General features: G+C 33.7%; 1 protein-coding gene across 1 annotated transcript; it reads left to right on the top strand.

Annotated features, from left to right (window-relative positions):
• Nucleotides 1–669: 669 nt before the first annotated feature.
• Nucleotides 670–7,680, top strand: LOC133878999 (uncharacterized). The gene is made up of 4 exons (XM_062317553.1): nt 670–775; nt 3,512–3,559; nt 4,059–4,138; nt 7,129–7,680. The coding sequence occupies exons 1-4, from the start codon at nt 670–672 to the stop codon at nt 7,678–7,680; spliced, it is 786 nt and encodes a 261-aa protein (XP_062173537.1).
• The last annotated feature ends 14,740 nt before the right edge of the window (nt 7,681–22,420 follow it).

The raw sequence follows: 22,420 nt of genomic DNA, 5'->3' as shown, positions 1-22,420 counted from the left end.
TTTATTCATTTTTTTTCCCATCTTGGTGTCGTGGGGTACGCAACCCAAAGGTCTTTCGTTTCACAGTGCTTAGGGGTACGCATCCTAAGGGTCTTGTTTCTTGGTGCCGAGGGGTACGCAGCCCAACAATCTTTCATTTCATAGTACCCAGGAGTACGCAGCACAAGGGTCTTGTTGCATGGTGTCCAAGGGTATGCATCCCAAGAGTCTTTAGTTCAGGGTTTTGTTTCATATACATCCTTGTGCTTTCGTGACATATAATTAATCATTGTGTCCGTACTTTCACACACTTATACATCAATTAACATCATGTGCTTCTCATGTCATTTTCAAACATATCATGAAATTTATAAATCTTATCACAATCTCAATTTGCATAACATACTTTAAAACTCATAAACCACATATTTTCTACCTTCTATTTGCCACATGGACAGAAACCAAAAAGTTCTCCTCAAAGGGGCCTAGCATATATATCATGAATCCCAAAAAAAAAAAAAAAAAAAGATAGCCTCCAACACTACAACACACTATGATAAAGCCAAATTTCTAAGGTATTGAAGAATTATTTATTTAATCTTTTATGTTCCTCAAAAGTAAATTGCTCATGTGAGATATGTAGTAATACTATTACCGAACTTCTTACTCAAGATTCATTGGCCTTTTGTGATGAAAGGTATATACATTCAACCGGCTCGAGCCACTGAGGAAATTCGTTTGAACATTCGAGACATAGGAGAAAGTAGAAGCAATCAAATGAAAATCATTGAATCAGGTATGTTCTGGCCTAAACTTTTTTTCTCTAAGATTTGGCTTGTAACAATTAAAATAATATTTTGGACAACTTTACATTTTCTCTTATGATAATTACGTAGATGATAAAACCATGACTTGCTTCATCAAAAAAAACATTAATAATAGTCAACTATCAAAAGTCACCTCTGATAAGCACATATACTTTCGGGTTACTACTAATAATGTCACTGCTAATAATGATATTTCTTGGAATGGGAGAGACCTTGGCAATTTAACATAGATGCTACATATAGGGGGTAAGACAATGTTTATATAAGGAATAATTGTACCATTGGTCCTTATGGTTGGCCTAAATTACAAATCACTTCCTCTAGTATCAAAATTAATTCAGAGATCCTTATGGTTGACTTAATTTACAAATTGGTCTCTGTAATCAATTCCGTCAATAATATTGACAGATTCGTTAGGCAACATATCAGGGACAGTAAGATGATAACACGTGTCGATCTGAATAAAAAAATATATAAATCTATTAAAAATATAAACAAATAAAAATTAATTTTTTTTTTTTAAAAAAAATGAAGATATAAAAGGGGTGGTTTCCCTTTGATGGTGGCCACGTGTCACGTCTAGAGGTGGTCGGGGGTGGCGCGCCCATCCTCTAAGCTTGGCGGTGGCCCAAAGGCCACCCCCAGGCCCTAGGGGTGTGCACTGGCCCTTTGGGGTGGCTGTCGGTTAGGTAGCCACCCCTTTTTTATTTTCATTTTTTTAAAATAAATAAATAAATAAATTTGTATTTATTTATGTTTTTAATAGATTTATAATTTTTTATTTAGATTGACACTTGTCGTCATTTTATTGGCGTTGACGTGGCAAACTAATGGACTCTGTTAAATTTTGTTGACCAAAATCAACTTCAGGGAGTGATTCGTAATTTAGGCCAATCTCAGAGACCAATTGTGCAATTTTATTTTTATATAATTATGAAGTGTGTTTGGAAGATTGTCTTAGCTAGGTACCATGAAAGAGGATGACATAGAGAGAGTTTTTCTCTTAATTAAAAATCAAGATTTCGTCACATAAACAAAGAGTTTGGAAAGAATGGACAAGGATCCTTTTCATTTCAAGGATCCTATTCCGGAAGGAATGACATAGCTTATTTAAATCATAACTCGAGGTTGAGTATATTTCAAGAAGGGGCATGGCTCAAAACACAAGGATACGAAGATGGCGCTAAATGGGCACTTGAAAGCCATTTGAATGATGCTCATCCAAAGAGTTCAGCGCATAGACAGAAAGGTGCATTCTAATTAGCAATGTCTGAACAAACATTCCAATGAGAGCCACATAGAAGGATTTGTTCGATGTAGAATTCAAAAAAAAAAAATACGTGTTCTTAATTTTCTCCCGCTTCAGTTATGTACACCATTGATTGACTGTTCAAGCAATTAATAAATTGATCACATAAATTTTCTATGAACTGGGTTGTAAGCGTTCTTATAATTAAGCCTCTAAGTCGTGTCCTTTAAGCACGAAAGAAGCACATAATTTCTTATTAACGCTATTAAAAAAGAAATGAGAATCACATACGATTAAAAAAAAAATATATGCTTCTCACATGTTAGGGGACATAAGTCATTATTTTAGAGGTTGGGTTGTAGAAGTTCCAACAACTTAGTTTGTAAGAAATTTCTATACTATTTAATTAATAGATGGTCTTTTGCACGCACCCCCACACACATACATATATATATATATATATATATATATATATATATATATATATATATATATACATATATATATATATATATATATATATATATATGGTACTTGATAAAATAAAAGCTACTGGTAAAGAAAACCATATATATATATATATATATATATATGGTACTTGATAAAATAAAAGCTACTGGTAAAGAAAATTTTCTTACAACTAGGCTTACAATAAGCTACCTCCAACATAGTGAAGATGGTTACTAAAGTCCGTTGATCTTGGATTACTCGGGACACTCCGATGCTCAAGTCAGCATGATGTTTGGAAAATATTTTTAAAATAATACAGATTTTTTAAGAGAAAACCAAATGCCCCTTTTACATGGTCTCTGGTGCTACATACGCTACCTTTTATACTATTTTCTACAACTACTATCTATGTAGATGTCCAACATTGAATCCTTATTTTTTAGGATTTTGCTTCCACTCTATAATAATGGGCAGCTATCTTCTGCATAGTGGGAGCAGAATTATTTTCCATGTAGTGTGTAGTTATTCCTCATGCAGTGGGCTTGTGCCATTATTTCCATGAACTAGCCGAATAGTTATTCCCCATGTACTGGTCCATGTGGGAGAGGTTGCTTGACTGGGACTGATGATAAATTATATCTCCAATGGTTAGAATAATTCTTGTCAAGGTCTGTTTGGATTTGCAGCTTTTTTTCAATCTATTTTTTAAAAAAAAAAAAAAAAAAAAAAAAAAAAAAAAAAAAAGGAAAGAGAGAGATTACAAAACGTTTGATTTGAAACGAAAATTTTTAAAAATCAATTAAGTACTTAGTAAAATCGCAGAAAACCACAATTTAACTAGAAAAATAGTGTGTTTTTAAAAATATACCCCTTGCTTGCAATTTGACAACAGTTTTTTTTTTTTGAACCATGATATTTTTAAAACACATCATTCTATTTATTAATTGTATTTTAGTAATAATTTTATAATGTGTATGAGTGACCGAATTTCATTTTTATTTTGCAGTGCTATCTCTATTGCAGCAGCTAGTTTCAAATCTCCTTAACCTCTTTGGTATAGTACATACGTCAATTCAATTAATACCATACCTTGCTTAATTAATAATTTGTGGAGCCTTTGTACTCTATTTTTAAAATAAAAAATTAAAATTAAAAAAATTTAGTTTCATCTATCTAAGTTGGCATTCTTTCAATCATTGACAAAGGAATCAAGGATTTATATGAAATGAAGTTACTCCACGTGCAATCCCAAGAACTTCTCGATTGCATGTGCAAAGAAGTATCAAGTTTGAATGATGACCAAAAGATGAAACATCCAGTTAAAGATGCCATCTTCCGTTCTATCGAGAAAGGAAATTTTGATTTTATTTTTGGTATGGTCCAAGCAAATCCATTTCTTCAGTGGAGCCGTGGTGTAGACAGGACATCCATATTTTCATTCGCTGTCCTACATCGTCAACCAAAGATCTTTAGCCTTATATACGGGCTTCCTATCAAGAAAAGTATGATAACTTGGTTTGATGACAAAAACAATACCATGTTACATATGGCAGGAATGACAGGAGCTTCAATTCAAATTAATCGAATCCCAGGGGCGGCTTTGCAGATGCAAAGAGAACTACAGTGGTTTAAGGTCATCTCTCTCATTTAAAACTTTTCTCATATACTCTTTCTGATTAGTACCCTAAAAGTCACATTGAATTTGATTTTTTAAAATAAAATTTATTTTATTTTCAATATTCATATTGTTTAGGTAATTATGAGTCAAGAGATGAATTGAATTCCTGTTATATTAATGTATGTGATTTAGGTGCTTAAAGTGCAATTAATCCGCAAAATATCTAAATTAAAAAGTCTTTATAACTTGTAGCAAGTAGTAAAATTGGGCATTTTATTTACAATATAATTACAATAACATATTAACTTTTTTATCATATAATGATTTGTCTTGATCATTGAAGTGGAGACTTGTACTTCACATGTTGATGCATTTAGAATGCAATGATCAGTTGGACTACCATGAAAATGCATATATTCTACAGATACCTATTCCTTGAATGCATTTCTTAAATCTACTAATTGCAAAGACTCTTAATTTTGAGAAAATGAGTTCTATAAAGAGTTGCCACTTTACGAAGGATTTGGGAGACGTGCAGTGGTAAGGTGTGAACAAAAAACAGTGGTTGAAAGTTGGAGAAGCCTAGATAAGACAGATCATTTGGTGGGTTTGGTTGGAGGCTCGGGCATGCTTGATGTATGTTTGAGTGGTTGATCGGGCTTTGCTGAGTGGGTCAAGTGGACTCAACAGTAAACACCTCCAGATTGATTCAGGACTCTGATGATGAGGAAGGGAGTAGGATGATGGAAGTATTATTTTGGTTCATAAGTAATCTACAACCAAAAGAGATTTCTAGAGCTTTTGGGATCATCAAACCCACTAGAAATAGAGCTGGATTTGCCCAAGGAAAGATGACGAAATTCAAATTTTTGAGAAAACTATGATTTGACCTTTAGGAGAAACACATAGACATAGTTTGTGAGAGTGGATAGCCACCCTGTATGTTCCCCAACCATCAACAAAACTTTAATGCTGAAGTGGAATGGTTTAGGAGTAAGATCCATTTTGATGGCAAGCTTATTAATGAAGCTCTAAACATTTTGAACGGTTGCTTAGACAACATGTCTGGTGAGTGGCTTGAGAGAAGTTTTTTTCCCAACAAATGAAAGGATGAAGACAGAGGCTAGTTCAATTGGGGCTTATTAGGGATATTATATCATTTAACGAGATATGTAAGTACCCAAACTGCACATAAATCTTTCTGCATTAATTTTTTTTTTTTTTTTTTTTTTTTGACATGTCCACAAAAGAGGGGGAGGGGGAATTCGAACAAGTGACCTCCGCTTCGTGAGGCATGGTCTCCAGCCGATTGAACTACCCCTTGGAGACCTTTCTGCATGAATGTTAAGAGTATAGATGACGAATAGGATTATAAATGCTTTAGTGATTACAACACAAACAAACAAATAAAATAACAAATACTGTAAATAAAGTTCAAGTTCTTGGGATAATGATGCTTAACCTTTTTATAAGTCTAAGACTTTGGATAACTGATAATTTAATTGATATTCATTTTGTCTTAATAATTCACATTTTTTTTTTAATTTGTTTTATTACGTATTGAGCTTTAATGTTAATATTTACTCTTCCTACCTATTGGGTATTAAGTTTATATATTAATAGCCTCCTTTTTCTTTTCTTTTTTTTTCCTTTCAAGACATTCTTATCCCTCTCAAGCTTTATACCAAAATTGCAATGTTCTCTCAAATTCTAAAAAGTTGCAATTGGTACACTAAATGAATATTCAATTATGAAAAATAAATAGTTATTACTAAGAATAAATGAGTGTGGAACGTAAAAGTTATTCATATTTCTTAATTTAGTGACAAAAGATATGCCATAATTGGAATTGAATTAAAATTACTAAAAAACCCCTACATGATTGTTTTATTTTTTCTAAAACTTAAAAAAAAAAAAAAAAAAAAAAAAAAAAAAAAAAAGAAATTTAATTGTTGTGGGTGAACAGCTACCAACAGAAAAAACCCAAGGGTGGCCGCAACACCTATCGAATAGTTTTTCAATGCATGCGATGTTTTGAGTAGGAGTGAAGGGTCTCACTTTCAAGTTTATCGGCCATTGGGGGTGGTCGCGGCCACCCTAACAAGAATTGAGGTTGGCCTGACGCAAATCAAAGGTGCCTAGGCCACACGTAAATTCACTAAGGATGCTCGCACAACCCCCAGAGTACCTTGGCTGTTGTGTGGCCACCTCAGGGTTCTATTGTGACTAGCCAGCCACCCCAATGGGTGGCCAGACACCCACAGCAATTCAACGTTTTATTTTACTTTTATTTTTATTTTTCAAAAAACATTGTCTATTTCTTAAAGAATAGCGATTCTTCTCATTTATCAAAGGAATGGGTATTCCTCTTCCTAAGGGGAATAAATCCCTACCAAATTAAAAAATAGTTATTCCATAGAAATAGTCATTCTAGGAGTCTATTCTGCAAAACCAAACAAGCCCTAAATTCTTCCATTAAATACGATAGAAAGCAAGTAAAATGTCTATTATACCCCTATCATTTCTTTAAAACTAAGATTATGTGCTTCGACTAAAAAATTTCACTAGCCATGGATGAAGACCCACAACCTAGCAATGGGTTTTGCTTCATAATTTTTTTTTAAAAAATTTTTATGTGATGCAGGGGTATTAATTTTTACGTCAGATGTAATGAAATGAGAAACTTTTTGTTTTCATCAACAATCCCAACCATCTCTTGTTCATTTCTGTATAAGAGATTGTGAATCCACCATTAAGTGTATGAACCCACATATGGTTCTCACAAATTAAATGACAAATTTATAAAAGAGATTGATGTGTAACATCTCTCTAATTAGAAATCCTAACGGAGGCAACTATGTAAATGGCTAGGTAGTTTGCGGGATCAATTGAAACTCTTCAAAGTTTGGGGGACATTTTAATTTAAGTGTAATTTTGAGGAAGTATAATTTTTTTATTTGTTTTCAAATAACGTGGGACTTATAAGAGTTAAATCAACAATGCAGGAAGTGGAAAGTATTTCTGTTCCCAGGTATAAGGAATATTCGAACACTGATGGTTTGACTCCTAGGGAATTGTTTACAAAGAACCACATAGACTTGAAGAAAGAAGGAGAAAAATGGATGAAGGACACAGCAAATTCTTGTACAGTAGTAGGGGCTCTCATTATTACTATTATGTTTGCTGCAGCCTTTACTGTTCCAGGTGGTAACAAACAAGATACTGGATTCCCTATATTCTTAGATGAAAGATTGTTCATGCTCTTTATAATATCCGATGCCTTATCGCTCATTTCATCCACAACTTCTGTCATGATGTTTTTGGGAATCCTAACATCACGCTATGCAGAAGACGATTTCCTTGAATCCTTGCCAAGAAAGATGATCATTAGGACTTTCCACTCTTTTCTTTTCCATTGCAGCCATGATGATAGCCTTTTCTACTGCTCTTTTCATTATGCTACAGGAACAATATTCATGGATAACCATTCCTGTCATTTGTTTGGCTATTGTACCTGTCACCTTATTCGTATTGATGCAATTTCCCCTTCTTGTTGACATGTTCATGTCAACTTACGGCCCAGGCATCTTTGATAAGAAAATGAAGAGATGGGTATAACTTTATTCATTTTGCTGTATAATGTAAATGTTTTCCACTAAGAATTGGCATAGTAGCCAAAGCTAATGATTTTCTTTTTCTTGGACGGATGACTGATAAATGTTCAGTTGGTTTACTTTGCCTATTTTGTGATTCATCCGGATGGTTTTAGACCAATTATCATTATATCTTTTTATTATTTCTATTTCTATTTTATATTGCTCCAAATATACAGAAGACAGAAAATATTACTCTTCTCAATAGCCAATCCATTATTTTTCAAAATTTATGCTAGAGTAACGACCGTGGCAATAGCTGCAAATATAAAAAATAAACACATTAACAGATGCACTGCTGCACTGCTGCAATGAAATACTAAGATCGATTTGTCAATTCAAAAAAAAAAAAAAAGGATTGATAACATAAACATGAACTCTGTCAACCAACCTTCACAAAATTGCAGGTTTTGTCCACTCCAGCAATGCGGTTTAGTTCCAGTGGAGCAACAGAAGCATGATTGTCAGGAAATGGCATGTTCATGAAGTCAGCCTGCATCATCAAGAACCAATATTAATCCTTTTGTAGTATCATAAAAGGTTTGTTTCCAAGTCTCATTACCAATTAATAGAAATTGTAGTATGCCATACGGCTAAGGTAGAAAAAAAAAAAACCCATCTACCCAGAAAATTTACGACATAAAAACTTGTTCCACAACACTATAATCAGTCATCTTAAAAGAGAACACCTAGAAAATCTTACTCATTTTCGAAATTAAACAAAACAACCCACCAATTCTTACTATAATCGGTCAAATAAGAGTACCCATCAAGATTTCAAAATATATACCCATTCAGCTATAACAAAATCAACATACCAAATTAACCAAATCAACCAATTACCATAAAGAAAAAAAAAAAAAAAAAAAAAAAAAAAAAAAAAAAAGCTTCAACCGGATGGGAATCTCATAATTATCAAGAGAAGCTCAAGATTAACTCACCTTGCTTGATTTCCTTTGATGACCGAAAAAACCCCCTTTGGATTTGCTCTTCCATCTTCTTCATTCTTCTTCTTCGTCTCTTCTCTTCTTGGTTGGATGATGCCAATCAAAGGAGCGTTGGGCATTTGGGAAGTAGGTTGAGATAGCTCCATGGTACCCTGTCCAGAAACATCAAACCGGTTGTAACCAAACACAAAGAGGAAGACCCATTCTGTCAACACCCACCAAAAATCACTAAAACACCATAACTCTACTTCAAACTCAAGGAAAAGCATCGATTGAAGCTCCAATACTCTCAATCGGCCAACACAGAAAATCAAAGGAGAGATTTAAACAAATCAAAGACTAGGGAAAGAGAAATCTCACCGAAGCAAGGCCGGAACCCACTGCCCTAGCTGCTGCCTCCACGCCACGAAGGTGACCCAGCCACCACATCTCCAAAAATCGCACCACCCACGGCCAAAAACCCATCTTCCACACACGGGTTCTCTCTCTCTCGGTTCATCAAGTGTGTGCGTGAAATGGAGAGGAGGTCGTGCGAGAGAATCAGAGAGAAGAGAGGAAGAAAGAAAAGGAAAAAGAGTAATGATAGGCAGGGGCCATCTTGCCGGCCCCTGCCCGGCCCTTTCCTACGTGGAAAGGGCCATTTCAGTTTTAGTTATATATATTTCTTTTTTTTAAAAAAAAAAAAAAAATTTCAAATTTCGAAATTTCATCAAAACCAGTTCTGAAACCTCATTTTCCCATTTTCTTCATTCCAGAGCTTCCCCCCAAATTTTTCCCTCCCTCTCTCCATCTACCCCAAAATCTTCCCACCGTCGACCACCACGCACTTTCCGCCACCGCCGTTCTCCACGCACGACCCGCCGCCGTCGTTCTCCATCTTCGGCCAACTCCGTCGTTCTTCCAATTCCGGCTGTCTTCCATCTTCGACCGTCTTCCAGTTCCGGTCGTCTTCCATCTCCGGCCGTCTTCCAGTTCCGGCGACCGTGCGAAACCAGTGCAGTACGTCTTCTTCTCTGTAACCAATTTTTTGGTCCCCAAAACCACTACAAACGGCCACCGCACCGTCTTTCTCCATCTCCGGCCAAAACCCAACCACCGTGCGATCTCCCAGTTCCAGCGACCCATTTCCGGCTCTGGTAACGATCTCCTCGATTTTTGCGTTTTTTCAGTTGTTTTCAGATTTGCTTTTTTTTAGTTCCTTGCTGTGATTTGTGGTTTTTTGCTATTGGGTTTCTGGTTATAAAGTGCCTTCTTACATGTTTGTGTTATGTGGATTGTGAAACCTTGATTGTAAACCGAAAAACCCCTATCGAACATGATCTTCAGAATGGGATGTCTGATTCTTGGTCATTATTCCCTTGTTCCAAACTCTTGAAAAGCCAATACCCAAAAGCTTGAGCTTCTAGATCCTTGAACCGGGGGTGCAGATTTTTTGTTCTCGTGATTAATTATTTTTCATGCTGGTTTTCTCACTGTCGAGGCACTAAACTCATTTACAGTTTTGTTGTAGAATTGATGCTACTAAAGGAGTAGGATATTGCATTTTGATTGATGCAATTCATGGTTCATAACGAAAAGGCTTTAGTTTGGCTTTAGAGAAGTTTAGACAACTAGGAATGAGAAAGCCCAATAGAAGTTCAGCAATACTGCTTTCCCATGCTGTATACACTCATTTGCATTTATCCTTATTTGAGTCCATATTTTTTTTGTTGAGGGCAGAGTTTAGTCAGGTTCAAATTGTGGTTGGCTTGATATAACTCGTCCTTAACCTGCCATAGTGTGTTCTTTTACGCGATTCCTGGTTATCCTATGCAAAATTTCATGGCAATACTCCTGGATCCTTGTCAATAACAGCATATATTCTTTGCTGTATTTATAAGAATGGCTAGATTTAATCAATCTAATAATAGTGGGAGCAACATGCCTAAATTGGTAAATGGATAATCTCAAAACAAATAGGTGGCCTGCTTTATTGTGAAATTTGTAGAAATTTTCCTATATAATTGCTGAATACGAGGTGTGATGTTATAGGCTTATTGTCATCAAAATTTGTCTACTTTTGTAATAGATATGTGCATCTTTCTCCTCTCTTTTTTTTCCTCAGTTTTTCTTGGTTGTAAGTTACAAATGCATCCAATGGATCTTAAATGATTTTTCAAGCATTATTTGTGAAAAATGTGGATCTTAGAATCCTTGTTTTCACTGCTTATTCTATTGTTACTGTTTATGTAGAATTCATATTTCCATTTTCCGGGGAGAATTTTAACTCTCATGAAAGATGCTTCTTTGATGTCAGGTAGAACTGGCCTTTTCCAGAAATGAAAAGCAATGAGAAGCAGGTATGTGTTTTGTAAATTGATTTATATTGAAGACCTTTGTGAATTATATACTATACAGACCTTTGTGAATTAGAGCATATATATATATATATATATATATATACTTGTAAATGATAGGACTTGTAAAAGGTTAACAACAGCAAGAGCTGGTATCTTTTGCTGTTGTTAATCTCAAAATAAATGTTATGATGTGTTTGAAGTACTTAAAACTGTTGTGATATTCATGTGGCTAACTGCACCATAATTCTTTATGCAGACTTGTTTCTTGCCCTTGATAAAGATATGAATCGAACATTGAGCAAGCAGGAGCTTCAACACCAGTTTTTACATTATTTTCCTACTTTTTCTATGTAAATTTGGATTTCACTTTTTGTAGTAAATTATCTTATGGATAGTTCAGTTTTTCACGGACACTTGAGTTACTCCTCTATGTTGGCTTCTTATTTTTCCCATCTAGTTGTTAATTGTATATGTATATATATTTAAAGATATATAGCAGCAATCAAAACCTAAATGATGGGGTCTTGGTTTTTTCTTTTTTCTTTTTCTTTTCCTCTTTCTTCTGCGTGACAAAGAAACAAGTGGTCTTTTTTGTTACAGAGAACATCCACGGATGATAAAATGAGAAAATGAAAGAGAACCTAGCTACAAATAGGTTAGGCTGACTACATTTTTGTTTAATTATATGCATGGATTAACAAGTGGGTCGAGTTTAGTGTATGTTAAGCAAATTGAGAGGCTAAGTCTCGCCTCTGCATCTATGCTACATATGTTATGTTCATTTTCTATTTTTTCTCTCTTGGATTTTTAGCCTATCACATATAGAAGAAAAAATTGAGAGGCTAAGTCTCGCCTCTGGATCTATTTTTTCTTTTCATTGATTGAACAACATATGCACCTCGAAACAAATCATTCTACACTTGATTAACCATCTCATTGCTTGTTATCACTCTTCTCATAAGTTACGACATCTTTCCTGGATCACTTATGTACATATGAACTATATATGACAATTTTATGTCCAGAAAATACAAATGGTATACATAAATCCTAGTTCCATACAATCCAGCCACTAGAAAATCTATCCATTCTGAGTGGTTATCAAACCAGACCTTAAATCTGAGTTTAACATACATTTAGGAAATTCGTACAAGCAGAAAAAAGTTTCATACAACTGAATTGTTTCCATAATTTCATTTTAACATCAAGTTAATATGTCTAGGTTACTATAACTACAATAATAAAAGGCTAAAAGCAAAATGACAACTAATAACAAAACACGAAACATCTTCCCATTATGTTGCGCTAATTGTTCCTTACATTTTTTTTCAATCAATTCCTTAACTTTCTCCTCTATTTCATTCAAATGTTGCGCCAATTGTTCCTTGCATTTTTTTTTTCAATTAATTCCTCAACTTTGTCATTGTCAGCCTGTCTTCTCTCCTCCATCTCTTTCAGATGTTGCGCTAATCTCTTCTCGTATCCAGACATCTCATTATCAACCCATTCAAAAATATCACAATCACTGACTTTCTGCATGAAAAAAAAATGGTCAGCAAAAATGTCATAAACTACTAACGACAAAATATAACACAAAAATTATGTGGTCCATACCAAAATTAACACAAAAATGCTAATTTCAGAATATAACAAAAATTAAACACTCAACAGAACCTAAATATTTTTTACCCCAACTACTTAGGGACGAGCAGTGACTAGATTTACATAAATTGAAGTTATTGTCCACAAATTCAAGATCTCAAGAATCACAAATTGTCAAAGAATCTAGCTTCAATCCCACCTCCATAGTCATAATTGCAAATTCAAGACTCTTGACTCACAAGAGTTGCTAAGAAAATTTAAACTGTTTCTACTGCAAACCCCCACCCTACCCACTAAAAAAAGAAAAAAAAAACAGAACAGGTTAATAATGTCGAACAAAAAATGACACGACCTTATTGGCTTTGAAACTCCAAGTATTTACATCAAATATACAAACCCGAAAAACTTTCAGATCATAACGAGATAGAGACTTTAAACATCAGTACTTATGAGTCACTCTTGGACTGATTTGATCAACAACAGGTCAAACCACTGCATTGTCAAGGTACCTCCGACTGCTGGCTTAAGTAGATATATTCTGAAATACCCATCTCCTTGAGAAATCTTCTCTTGAGATTTTCCAGCCCGTCCATGAGCTTGAAGAAAAATGAAATACATCATTGAAGCCTAGATAATGTACATGGAGACTTTGTCCATCACATTGATTAAGAGTGTTTGGGCACATCCATTTTCAGACAAGGATTAAAACAATATTAGTGTGTAAATCTAAAGGAATGCGGTATACATAAAGTGAAATCCAAATTTACATAGAAAAAGTTTCAAAATAGAAATTGAAACTGGTGTTGAACAAATCCACTTCTACGCAAAGCAACCAGATCAACATAGTTAAGTTATCCCTTCTCCACAATGACAAAGCCACTTCTAGGATCACTAGTTTGCCTGGAAAGAAAAAACATACAAAAATAAATAGTTGAAAAACTGAATAAATTGATGTAAAAAATTGCCATTTGGACCATAATATTACAGGCTACTCACTAAGTTAACCAAGAAGTTGATGAATAAAATTTTCCAATTGTATTTCTGAATAGAAATTAACAGGATTCAACAAAGCTCAACATTCAATATATGACCACAAAGCTGTAAGTCTGAATAGATATTCAACAAAGCTGTAAGTCAATACATTCTATTGTTGAACAAGGCTAATATATGCAAAATTAAGATACAATTCTATTGTTGAACAAGGCTAACAAGTTTGGCTGTAAAGGCTTTTTCACACAACACAGACATTGAATTCCACAGCCCTTGTTCCCTGCAATGCTTGAACTAAACTGTAGGATTATTTGACCATCTTTCATGCATATGAACTAAGAGCTTACAAGCACTCTTGATTTATTCAGGTTGTCAGTTTGGCAACCTTGTGCAATCTATGTACATGCCCTGCTCGGTTGCAGTTGTTTCAAGCATCATTTGATGTCTGCCATTAGAGAAGAGTAAAGGCCATCTAATGTCTACAGCATTATCAAGTACATGGTTTATTTCTACATGGAAACTTTATTAATTCTTCGATCAAGTACAAGGACGATTTCAACTACCACCAACAAATGAATAAATTAAGATGGAAAACAATAACACGTCGCCATACATTGAAGCCGAACAAAGATGAGCTGTTGAGTGGTAAGAAAAGTCATCGATGGGGCTGCATGCAGGATATGGTGCTTGTTTAATATTCAACCACAAACATGGGAAGTAAATGAAGAGCAGAAACTGAGCTGTATGATCATATATATGCTTCTCAGAATTCTGCATTTTCTTACAGATCATCTGATCGTGCATGTGGTGTTTAGCAGTTAGCTTGTCAGCCATGATCTGGCCATCTATTGCTAGTAGGCAGATGTACAGAAAGCCCATTTCACCTGGGGAACCCCACTATAACACGAAACTTCAAAGGTCATATACTCCTTCCAAAGAATTCTACAAAACACCCAAAAACAACCCAAGTGAAGAATACCCCCTCTGGATGGTCGAATATCTGACCAAAAAAATGTTCTAACACCTGTTAGAGTCTTATTTTCATCTAAATCAATTCCATCATCTCAATCCAATTTCCAGTTTACAATCCAATTTCCAAAAGAATTGGTGTTAACCACAAAATGATAGCGCAAGACTCAATTTTAACAATTGGTAATTGGTTTTATGTTTACCTTCGACTTCGGGGCTCAAGCGTGTAATCACTAAAAACGAATTTCACAAAAAAAAAAAAAAAATGTCTGTCTAGTATTTTTCTTTTCAGTTTCTTATAAAAGGAGAATGCACACTAAAATCATGTGGCATAAATATGCATAGCTATAACAATTGGGCAGACATCAACAACACATCCATCACCAATACAAGAAAAAGAAAAAAGAAAATGGTACGACAGATCAACAAAGCATAGAAGAACAACACAAATCACAGCAAGGAACTAAAAAAAGCAAATCTGAAAACAACTGAAAAAACGCAAAAATGGGGGAGATCGGTACCAGAGCCGGAAATGGGTCGCTGGAACTGGGGGACCTCGTCGGCGGTCGTTCTGTCGGAGATGGAGATCGCACGGTGGTTGGGTTTTGGCCGGAGATGGAGAACGACGGTGGCCGTTTGTAGTGGTTTTGGGGACCAAAAAATTGGTTACAGAGAAGAAGACGTACTGCACTGGTTTCGCACGGCCGCCGGAACTGGAAGACGGCCGGAGATGGAAGACGACCGGAACTGGAAGACGGCCGGAGATGGAAGACAGCCGGAGATGGAAGAACGACGGTATTGGCCGGAACTGGAAGAACGACGGAGTTGGCCGAAGATGGAGAACGACGGTGGCGGGTCGTGCGTGGAGAACGGGGGTGGCGGGTTCTGCTTGGTGGTCGACGGTGGGAAGAAAATGGGTAGATGGAGAGAGGGAGGGAAAAATTTGGGGGGAAGCTCTGGAATGAAGAAAATGGGAAAATGAGGTTTCAGAACTGGTTTTGATGAAATTTCGAAATTTGAAATTTTTTTTTTTTTTTTTTAAAAAAAAAATATATATATATATATATATATATATATATATATATATATATATATATAACTAAAACTGAAATGGCCCTTTCCACGTAGGAAAGGGCCGGGCAGGGGCCGGCAAGATGGCCCCTGCCTATCATTACTCAGGGGAGAAAGGACTCGAAGAAGAATAAAAAGGAGTTTGAAAATTTTTGAAAAAAAACAAGGGGCGTGGGTGGAGGACACAAACCGCTCGTGCCCCCCAAAACGGAGTCGTTTTGGGAGAAAACGATTCCGGTTAGAATCGTTTTTGTCAAAAAAGCTCCAATTGAATATAAAAATTAAATCTAAAAATAAAAATTAAAAAATTAAAAAATTAAAAACTATTTCTTTTGCTATATGACAAAAATTCTGTTAATAATTTTTAAAAAAAAATACAAAAAGATTGATTTCTAAAATTATTAAATCTAATATTTTTTTTAAAAATGAGTTCATATTTCTATTTCGAGAAAAGATAAATAAAAAAATAATAATAAATAACAAATTAATCAACTGAGATTATTCTCAATTTAAAAAATAAAATATAAGTTTTTTTTTTTGGTTTTTTATTAAAATAAAATAAAATCTAATTTTTGTTTCAAGTTAATATATATATATATATATTTTTTAATTAGTTCATATTTTTGTTTGGAGTCGTTTTTTATTTTCCTATGATCCTATCATGATCGATCGCATTCATTGTATCAAGTTCGATTGATCGAACATTCATATCACAATAAATTGGACCGATGCACAACAATAAATTAGATATTCAATCAAAACTTCAATTGTGTCACATTTGATCGATCATTTGATTGTATCACGATCGATTAGACAAATGCACTAGGATCAATCGGAGTAATACACCAGGATCAATTGGATGATTCTATCAATCTTATGATCCTATCATGATCGATCACACGTTAGATCGAATATTCACTTTGTCAAATTTGATTGATCAAACATTCGTATCACAATAGATCGAACCGATACACTACGATGAATTAGATATTCGATCAAATCTTCAATTGTGTCAAGTTTGATCGATCATTTGATCGTATCACAATGGATTAGATTAATGCACTAGGATTGATCGGAGTAATACACCAGGATCGATTGGATGATTCTATCGATCCTATGATCCTATCATGATCGATCGCACGTTAGATCGAACATTCGTATCACAATAGATCGGACCGATACACTTCAATGAATAAAATATTTGATCAAACCTTCAATTGTGTCAAGTTTGATCGATCATTTGATTGTATCACGATCGATTAGACTAATGCACTAGGAATAATGTTAATAAAGGCAAAAGCCACACGAGAGGATGAAGGTTTTGTCTGATGTATGTGTCTTTGATTAACTTTGGAAGGATGTTATTCTCATATATTGTCAATTTTCTCATGTTAAGTTTATAGTGCTTGTGTTATAACTTATGTCGTGGTAGGCTTTGAAAGCCGGCAATTATGATTCTGAACCGATACTATATATATAGTATAAACATTCTGCTTATTATAATCACAAATTAAGTGAAATGCCACTTAGAAGTGACTGTTTATGATTATCTTGTTATTCATCGTGGTACAAAATTGTGTTATTCTGGAGATTTTCAATTAATAACATGTCGAGAAGCCAAAATGCCCAGCTTATTTAACTCTTAGAGCATATGATCATATGGCATAATATTAAATTAGATGAACATATATATTATCTAAATTTTGATTATATTACTTAGATCATATAATATAATGATTAGTTAATAGTGATATAAGATGTTATTAATTGTACTAATATATAACATATTAAGTAATTAACATACTAAGTTTATATGTTCCATTTACTATATAGCGTACACATCATTTTAATATATGTGTGTGTGTAAGTATAACCTTTACCCTATATATATATATATATAATGCAATAAACCAAAATATGAGTAGTTATATTTAGTATATACTATTTATATGTATAACCCTAACCCTATTTAAAATAGTAATGTGTTAAATTTCGTCAAAAATCAAACCGAAATGTATATATATAAAATTAGGACGTCAATAATTTAGTGACTTGTGAAAATAAAACGTCACTAGTTAGTGACGTGGGAAAGTTACACGTCACTACATTAGTGACGTGTTAAATTGACACGCCATGCACTAAATAGTGATGTGTAAATTTAACATATCACTAAATAGTGATGTGTCAATTTGACACGTCACTGATTTAGTGATGAGTCGAATTGACACGCCACTAAATCAATGACGTGTTAAATTGATATGTCACTACTTAGTGACGTGTCAAACCAACACGTCACTATTTAGTGATCTATCTTTGTCATACGTCACTAATGATTTAAAATTTAATATATTTTTTTAAAAAAAAATTATATTTGCAAAAATTATAGTGTCGTGTAAAATTTCACACGTCACTGAATATTTTAGTAACGTGTCAAATAGTGACACATCACTAATTTGTGACGTGGGAAAAAGTGATTTACTATTCACACGTCACTAATTGCTCCTTCTTTTTTTTTTTTTTTTTGGTAGTGGTAGTCTTCTACAGCCCATAATGGCTCCACACTATTGTTCCTTATCATCAATCCTTTTGAAGTGAAGCAAAAATTACATCAGATTATGAAAAAGGAAAAATATAATTTAGCCCTTTAAACTACCATCATTTTTCTGGATGGCCCTCCAAACTACTAAGGCTTGCACTCTAACCCCCCAAACTACAAAAACCTTTGAAAAAGACCCCTTTTGGCGAAATATCCCCATAATATTCCGGCCATGTGTTATTTTTCAATTAAAAAATAAAAAAAAAAAATTCAAAAAATAAATAAACTAAAATTTTATTTCTTATTTTTTTAAAAAAAGATGGGTGTTTGGGGTGGCGTTATTTTCCAACCTCAACCTGATATTCTCGACACCCCTCCAGTCAACGCCCATTTCTCTGTCAGAAACTGATTGAGGTATTCCACAACGATGATAGACTTGCTCGTCGTTTGTAACAAAACAAAATTTAGATTGGAATCATTCATAACCTTCGAAAAATCAATATCATAATCATCGAAGGATAAGAAATTAGCCATGTCCGCGTTTAGAGAGACGAGGACAAGTTCACTGAGCTGTAGGCGTGCATCGTGCCCAATAACGATGCTGGAAAGAAGTAGCACGTCCTCCGATCAATCGCAATATTTTTTTTAAAAAAAAAAAAAATAGTTTTTTTTCTTTTTAGTTTTTAATATTTATATAAAAATTATTATTATTATTATTATTATTTATTTTATTTATTTTTTTTAATGAATTTTTTCTTAATTTTTTTTTTGAATTTTTTCAAATTTTTAATTATTTTTTAATTGAAAAATGACATGTGGCAAGGGTATTACGGGAAAATTTCATCAAAATGGGTCTTTTTCAAAGATTTTGGTAGTTTTGAGGACCAGAGTGCAAGGCTTAGTAGTTTGGGGGGCTAAATTATATTTTTCTCTTATGAAAATTTAGGTTGATTTCTTTTAGTGGTAGAGCTAGCAGTTCTTTGTTTTTTTTTTTTTTTTTTTTGAGGGGCGGGGGGGGGGGGGGACAATGACAATTTTTTTTTTTTTTCTCTTTATATACTATGTTTTTACTATATAAAAATAAAATAAAATAAAATGAAAAACATAATACAAAAGGAGATGAAGTATTATATAAAACAATATTTGTATCACAAAAAATATAGATACCAAAACTTTATAAATATGCATCAATATATTTTTAAGGTACGCTTTGCACGTGTCCGAGGTTTATCCAACACAGATTGGTACACGAAGTGCCCTACCTTAGAGGGGTTCCTTGTCTCATATATATATATATATAAACAAACAAATCAAAGGGTGGCCAAAGCCACTTTTGTCCAAATCGGGTGGGAGGTGCCCAAACTACCCCAAAAGATTGACAAGACATAGTTCATTCATTGTGACTTTCATCTCTCCCTTTTGTAAATAATTCCATCAAAATACAACTAACGAATTCTGGGTTTTTCTATAAATTTTCAAATAAGAAAAGAATAGAAAAAAGTTATAGCGTATCCTAAGCACATACCTCTTTAATTGCTTAAGCCCATATGAATTAATTCCTAAGCCCATAGCTTTTTAATGACTTAAACCTATAGAAAATTAATTTCTAAGCCCAATCATTTCTAAGTAATGAGCCTTATATGAATCAAATTTCTTTGGCCTATGTTTTATCAAATAAAACAATCCAAATAAATTAATACATAACCGAGACACATAGGATGTGGTTAATTTATATCAGCTCAAAGAGGGACACCTAAAGGGAAAAGTACAATTAGCTTTAAATAGGTCTTTAACAATATCACACAACCCTATTTAATCACAATTGATTCCACTAAGTAAATATGACTATACTTTAATATGTATTTTCAAATTAATGAATCAATCCCCGCGACGTACTTATTTATCACATATTACCCCTCCATTGAATCATTCCGTATTCAAATCAAAGTCAATACACCATTACTTAGTTCACTATCTCTTTTTATTGATACTCCTGATTCAATTACATAATTTATCTTTTTTGTACCTTGTGAGATTTTCATCTCACCTTGCACAAAACAAAGCTTCGGTAAATACTATCGAAACACTCAGGCCCAAGCTTTAGGATAATAATTCCCAATAAATCTACATCAATGGAAAGATTCCTTATCGCTTTGTTTCGTGACAAAGGAGTTGGATTCCTTCTTGAAGAAAGTCTTCCAACAATGCTATATGGAGCCACCTAACGCACAGAAGTGTTGACAAGCGATTTGATTTCATTGTTGTACATTAAAGTAACCTACACTTTACATCTGAGTTCACAATCTTGTCAGGATTTAGGGTAACTGATGAGCATTGAATATTGCATATTCATGACCCGTAGCTCGCATATATTAGTCCTTGCAGTCAAAACACTTGACAAATTCTATCAATGTCTATGTCAGCACCAATAAAATAATGACATGTGTCACTCTTAGTAAAAAAAAAAATACAAAATTAGTTCATGTTGTTTACCTAATTTACAATTAACTCTTTGTGATATCAAAATGAACTCAAAGGTCTCAATGGTATGTAAAAAAATACAAATCACTCCCTCAAGTCAAATTTTGTTAAAAAAATTGACAAATTCCGTTAAGTGCCACGTCAGCGCCAATAAAATGACGACATATGTCACTCTTAATAAATAAATACAAATATATTAAGCTAACAATATTATTTTATTTTTAAAAAAAAAATTGAAAATAGAAAAAAGTTAAGGGATGGCTACCCCAGCCCATGGGGTTGGCCGCGCGCCACCCTAGAGGTGGTCGAGGGTTGTTCGCGGCCACCCCTAGCCTAATCTAGGGGTGGCCCAAAGGCCACCACCACCTTTGTGGATGGCTGTGCGCTATTTTTTTTTTTTAATTAAAAAATTTTAATTTTTAAAGTTTTTAATTTCTTTAACGTTTTAGATTTTTTTTTTTAAGTAAAACATTTTTTTTATTTATTTATTTTAGTTTTTGAGAGAATAAGACTATTATAAAATTTAAAAAAAAAAAAAAAAAAAAAAAAAAAAAAAAAAAGGTGACATTTTTGGCACGCCTTATTAGTTTGATGAGTCACTTTAGTACACTTGAAAATTTATGAGACTATTTTAAAATTAGCTGGTTGTTGGTGGGACTTTTTTATATTTAACCCTTTTTTAATCATCAAAATCTTTACGAATATTTTTTATTTCTGGACCAACATCTGAGTTCACAATCTTCTCAAGATTTAGAGTAACTGTTATTAGTCGTCGTGCACGTACATCATTCTTAATCACAATTGAAATAATGATGATTTAGGTAGTCCGTTCAGTGCATGGCACTACCTTGCACTTACGCTAACATATCAATCCGAAGCTCTTCCTACTTCTACTTATTAAGATATATCGTTAAGGTTGACATGTTATAATCTATATGGATTTCCCAATTCTATTTATGGCTACGAACAATCACTTATAAATTCTAAGGACCTATGACTATGATCTTTTGTGTGATAGTCTCATTACTCACACCTTAATTAAATACAATGTAATTTATGAATGTTACACGTATACCATATGAAAATATTCAAACATATATGTACATGTAAAGCAATAATATATATCACAATGTTCAATATTATACAATTATAGAAAAGCAATATCAATGCAATTGGAGTTTTGGACACCAGTCCCAGCAGAATCAATTGCAATTAAATAGTGACCGGAAGAGTCAAAACCATTTTGGCTAGTTGGTGCAACGCCAACACCAATAAGATGGCGACACGTCACTCTTAGTAATTAAATACAAATACATTAAACTAACAAAATTATTATTATTATTATTTTTTAAAAAAATAGAAAATAAAATAATAATAATAATAATAAAAGAGGGGAATGGGTAGCTACCGGTTCTAGCCCATGGAGATGGCCGCGCGCCACTTGCAAACCGCATCCACCCAGAAGTGGTAAGGGGTGGCTCACCCAACCGGCAGCCACCCCTTTAATTTTTTCTATATTTTTTAGTTCAAAATTTTAATTTTAAAAGTTTCTAAGTTCTTTAACCTTTTAGATTTCAATTTTTTATTTATTTATTTTAGTTTTTAAGAGAATAAGGCTATTAAAATTGAATGGTTGTTAATGGGACTTTTTTATATTTAACCCCTTTTTAATCATCTAAATCTTTACGAATATTTTCTATTTTTGGACC

The sequence above is a fragment of the Alnus glutinosa genome, chromosome 10, assembly GCF_958979055.1.
Source record: "Alnus glutinosa chromosome 10, dhAlnGlut1.1, whole genome shotgun sequence".
In the NCBI taxonomy this organism is placed as follows: Eukaryota; Viridiplantae; Streptophyta; class Magnoliopsida; order Fagales; family Betulaceae; genus Alnus; species Alnus glutinosa.
Note: the sequence above shows the minus strand (reverse complement) of the source record. Positions and strands in the feature narration are given on the sequence as shown.

What these genes read in the sequence shown, in the direction of transcription:
- LOC133878999 (XM_062317553.1), top strand. Translation starts at nt 670, where the DNA reads ATGAAAGGTATATACATTCAACCGGCTCGAGCCACTGAGGAAATTCGT. An exon ending in AAATCTCCTTAACCTCTTTG is followed by an intron (nt 3,560 to 4,058) that starts GTATAGTACATA and finishes TACATATGGCAG; the next exon opens with GAATGACAGGAGCTTCAATT. An exon ending in GAGAACTACAGTGGTTTAAG is followed by an intron (nt 4,139 to 7,128) that starts GTCATCTCTCTC and finishes TCAACAATGCAG; the next exon opens with GAAGTGGAAAGTATTTCTGT.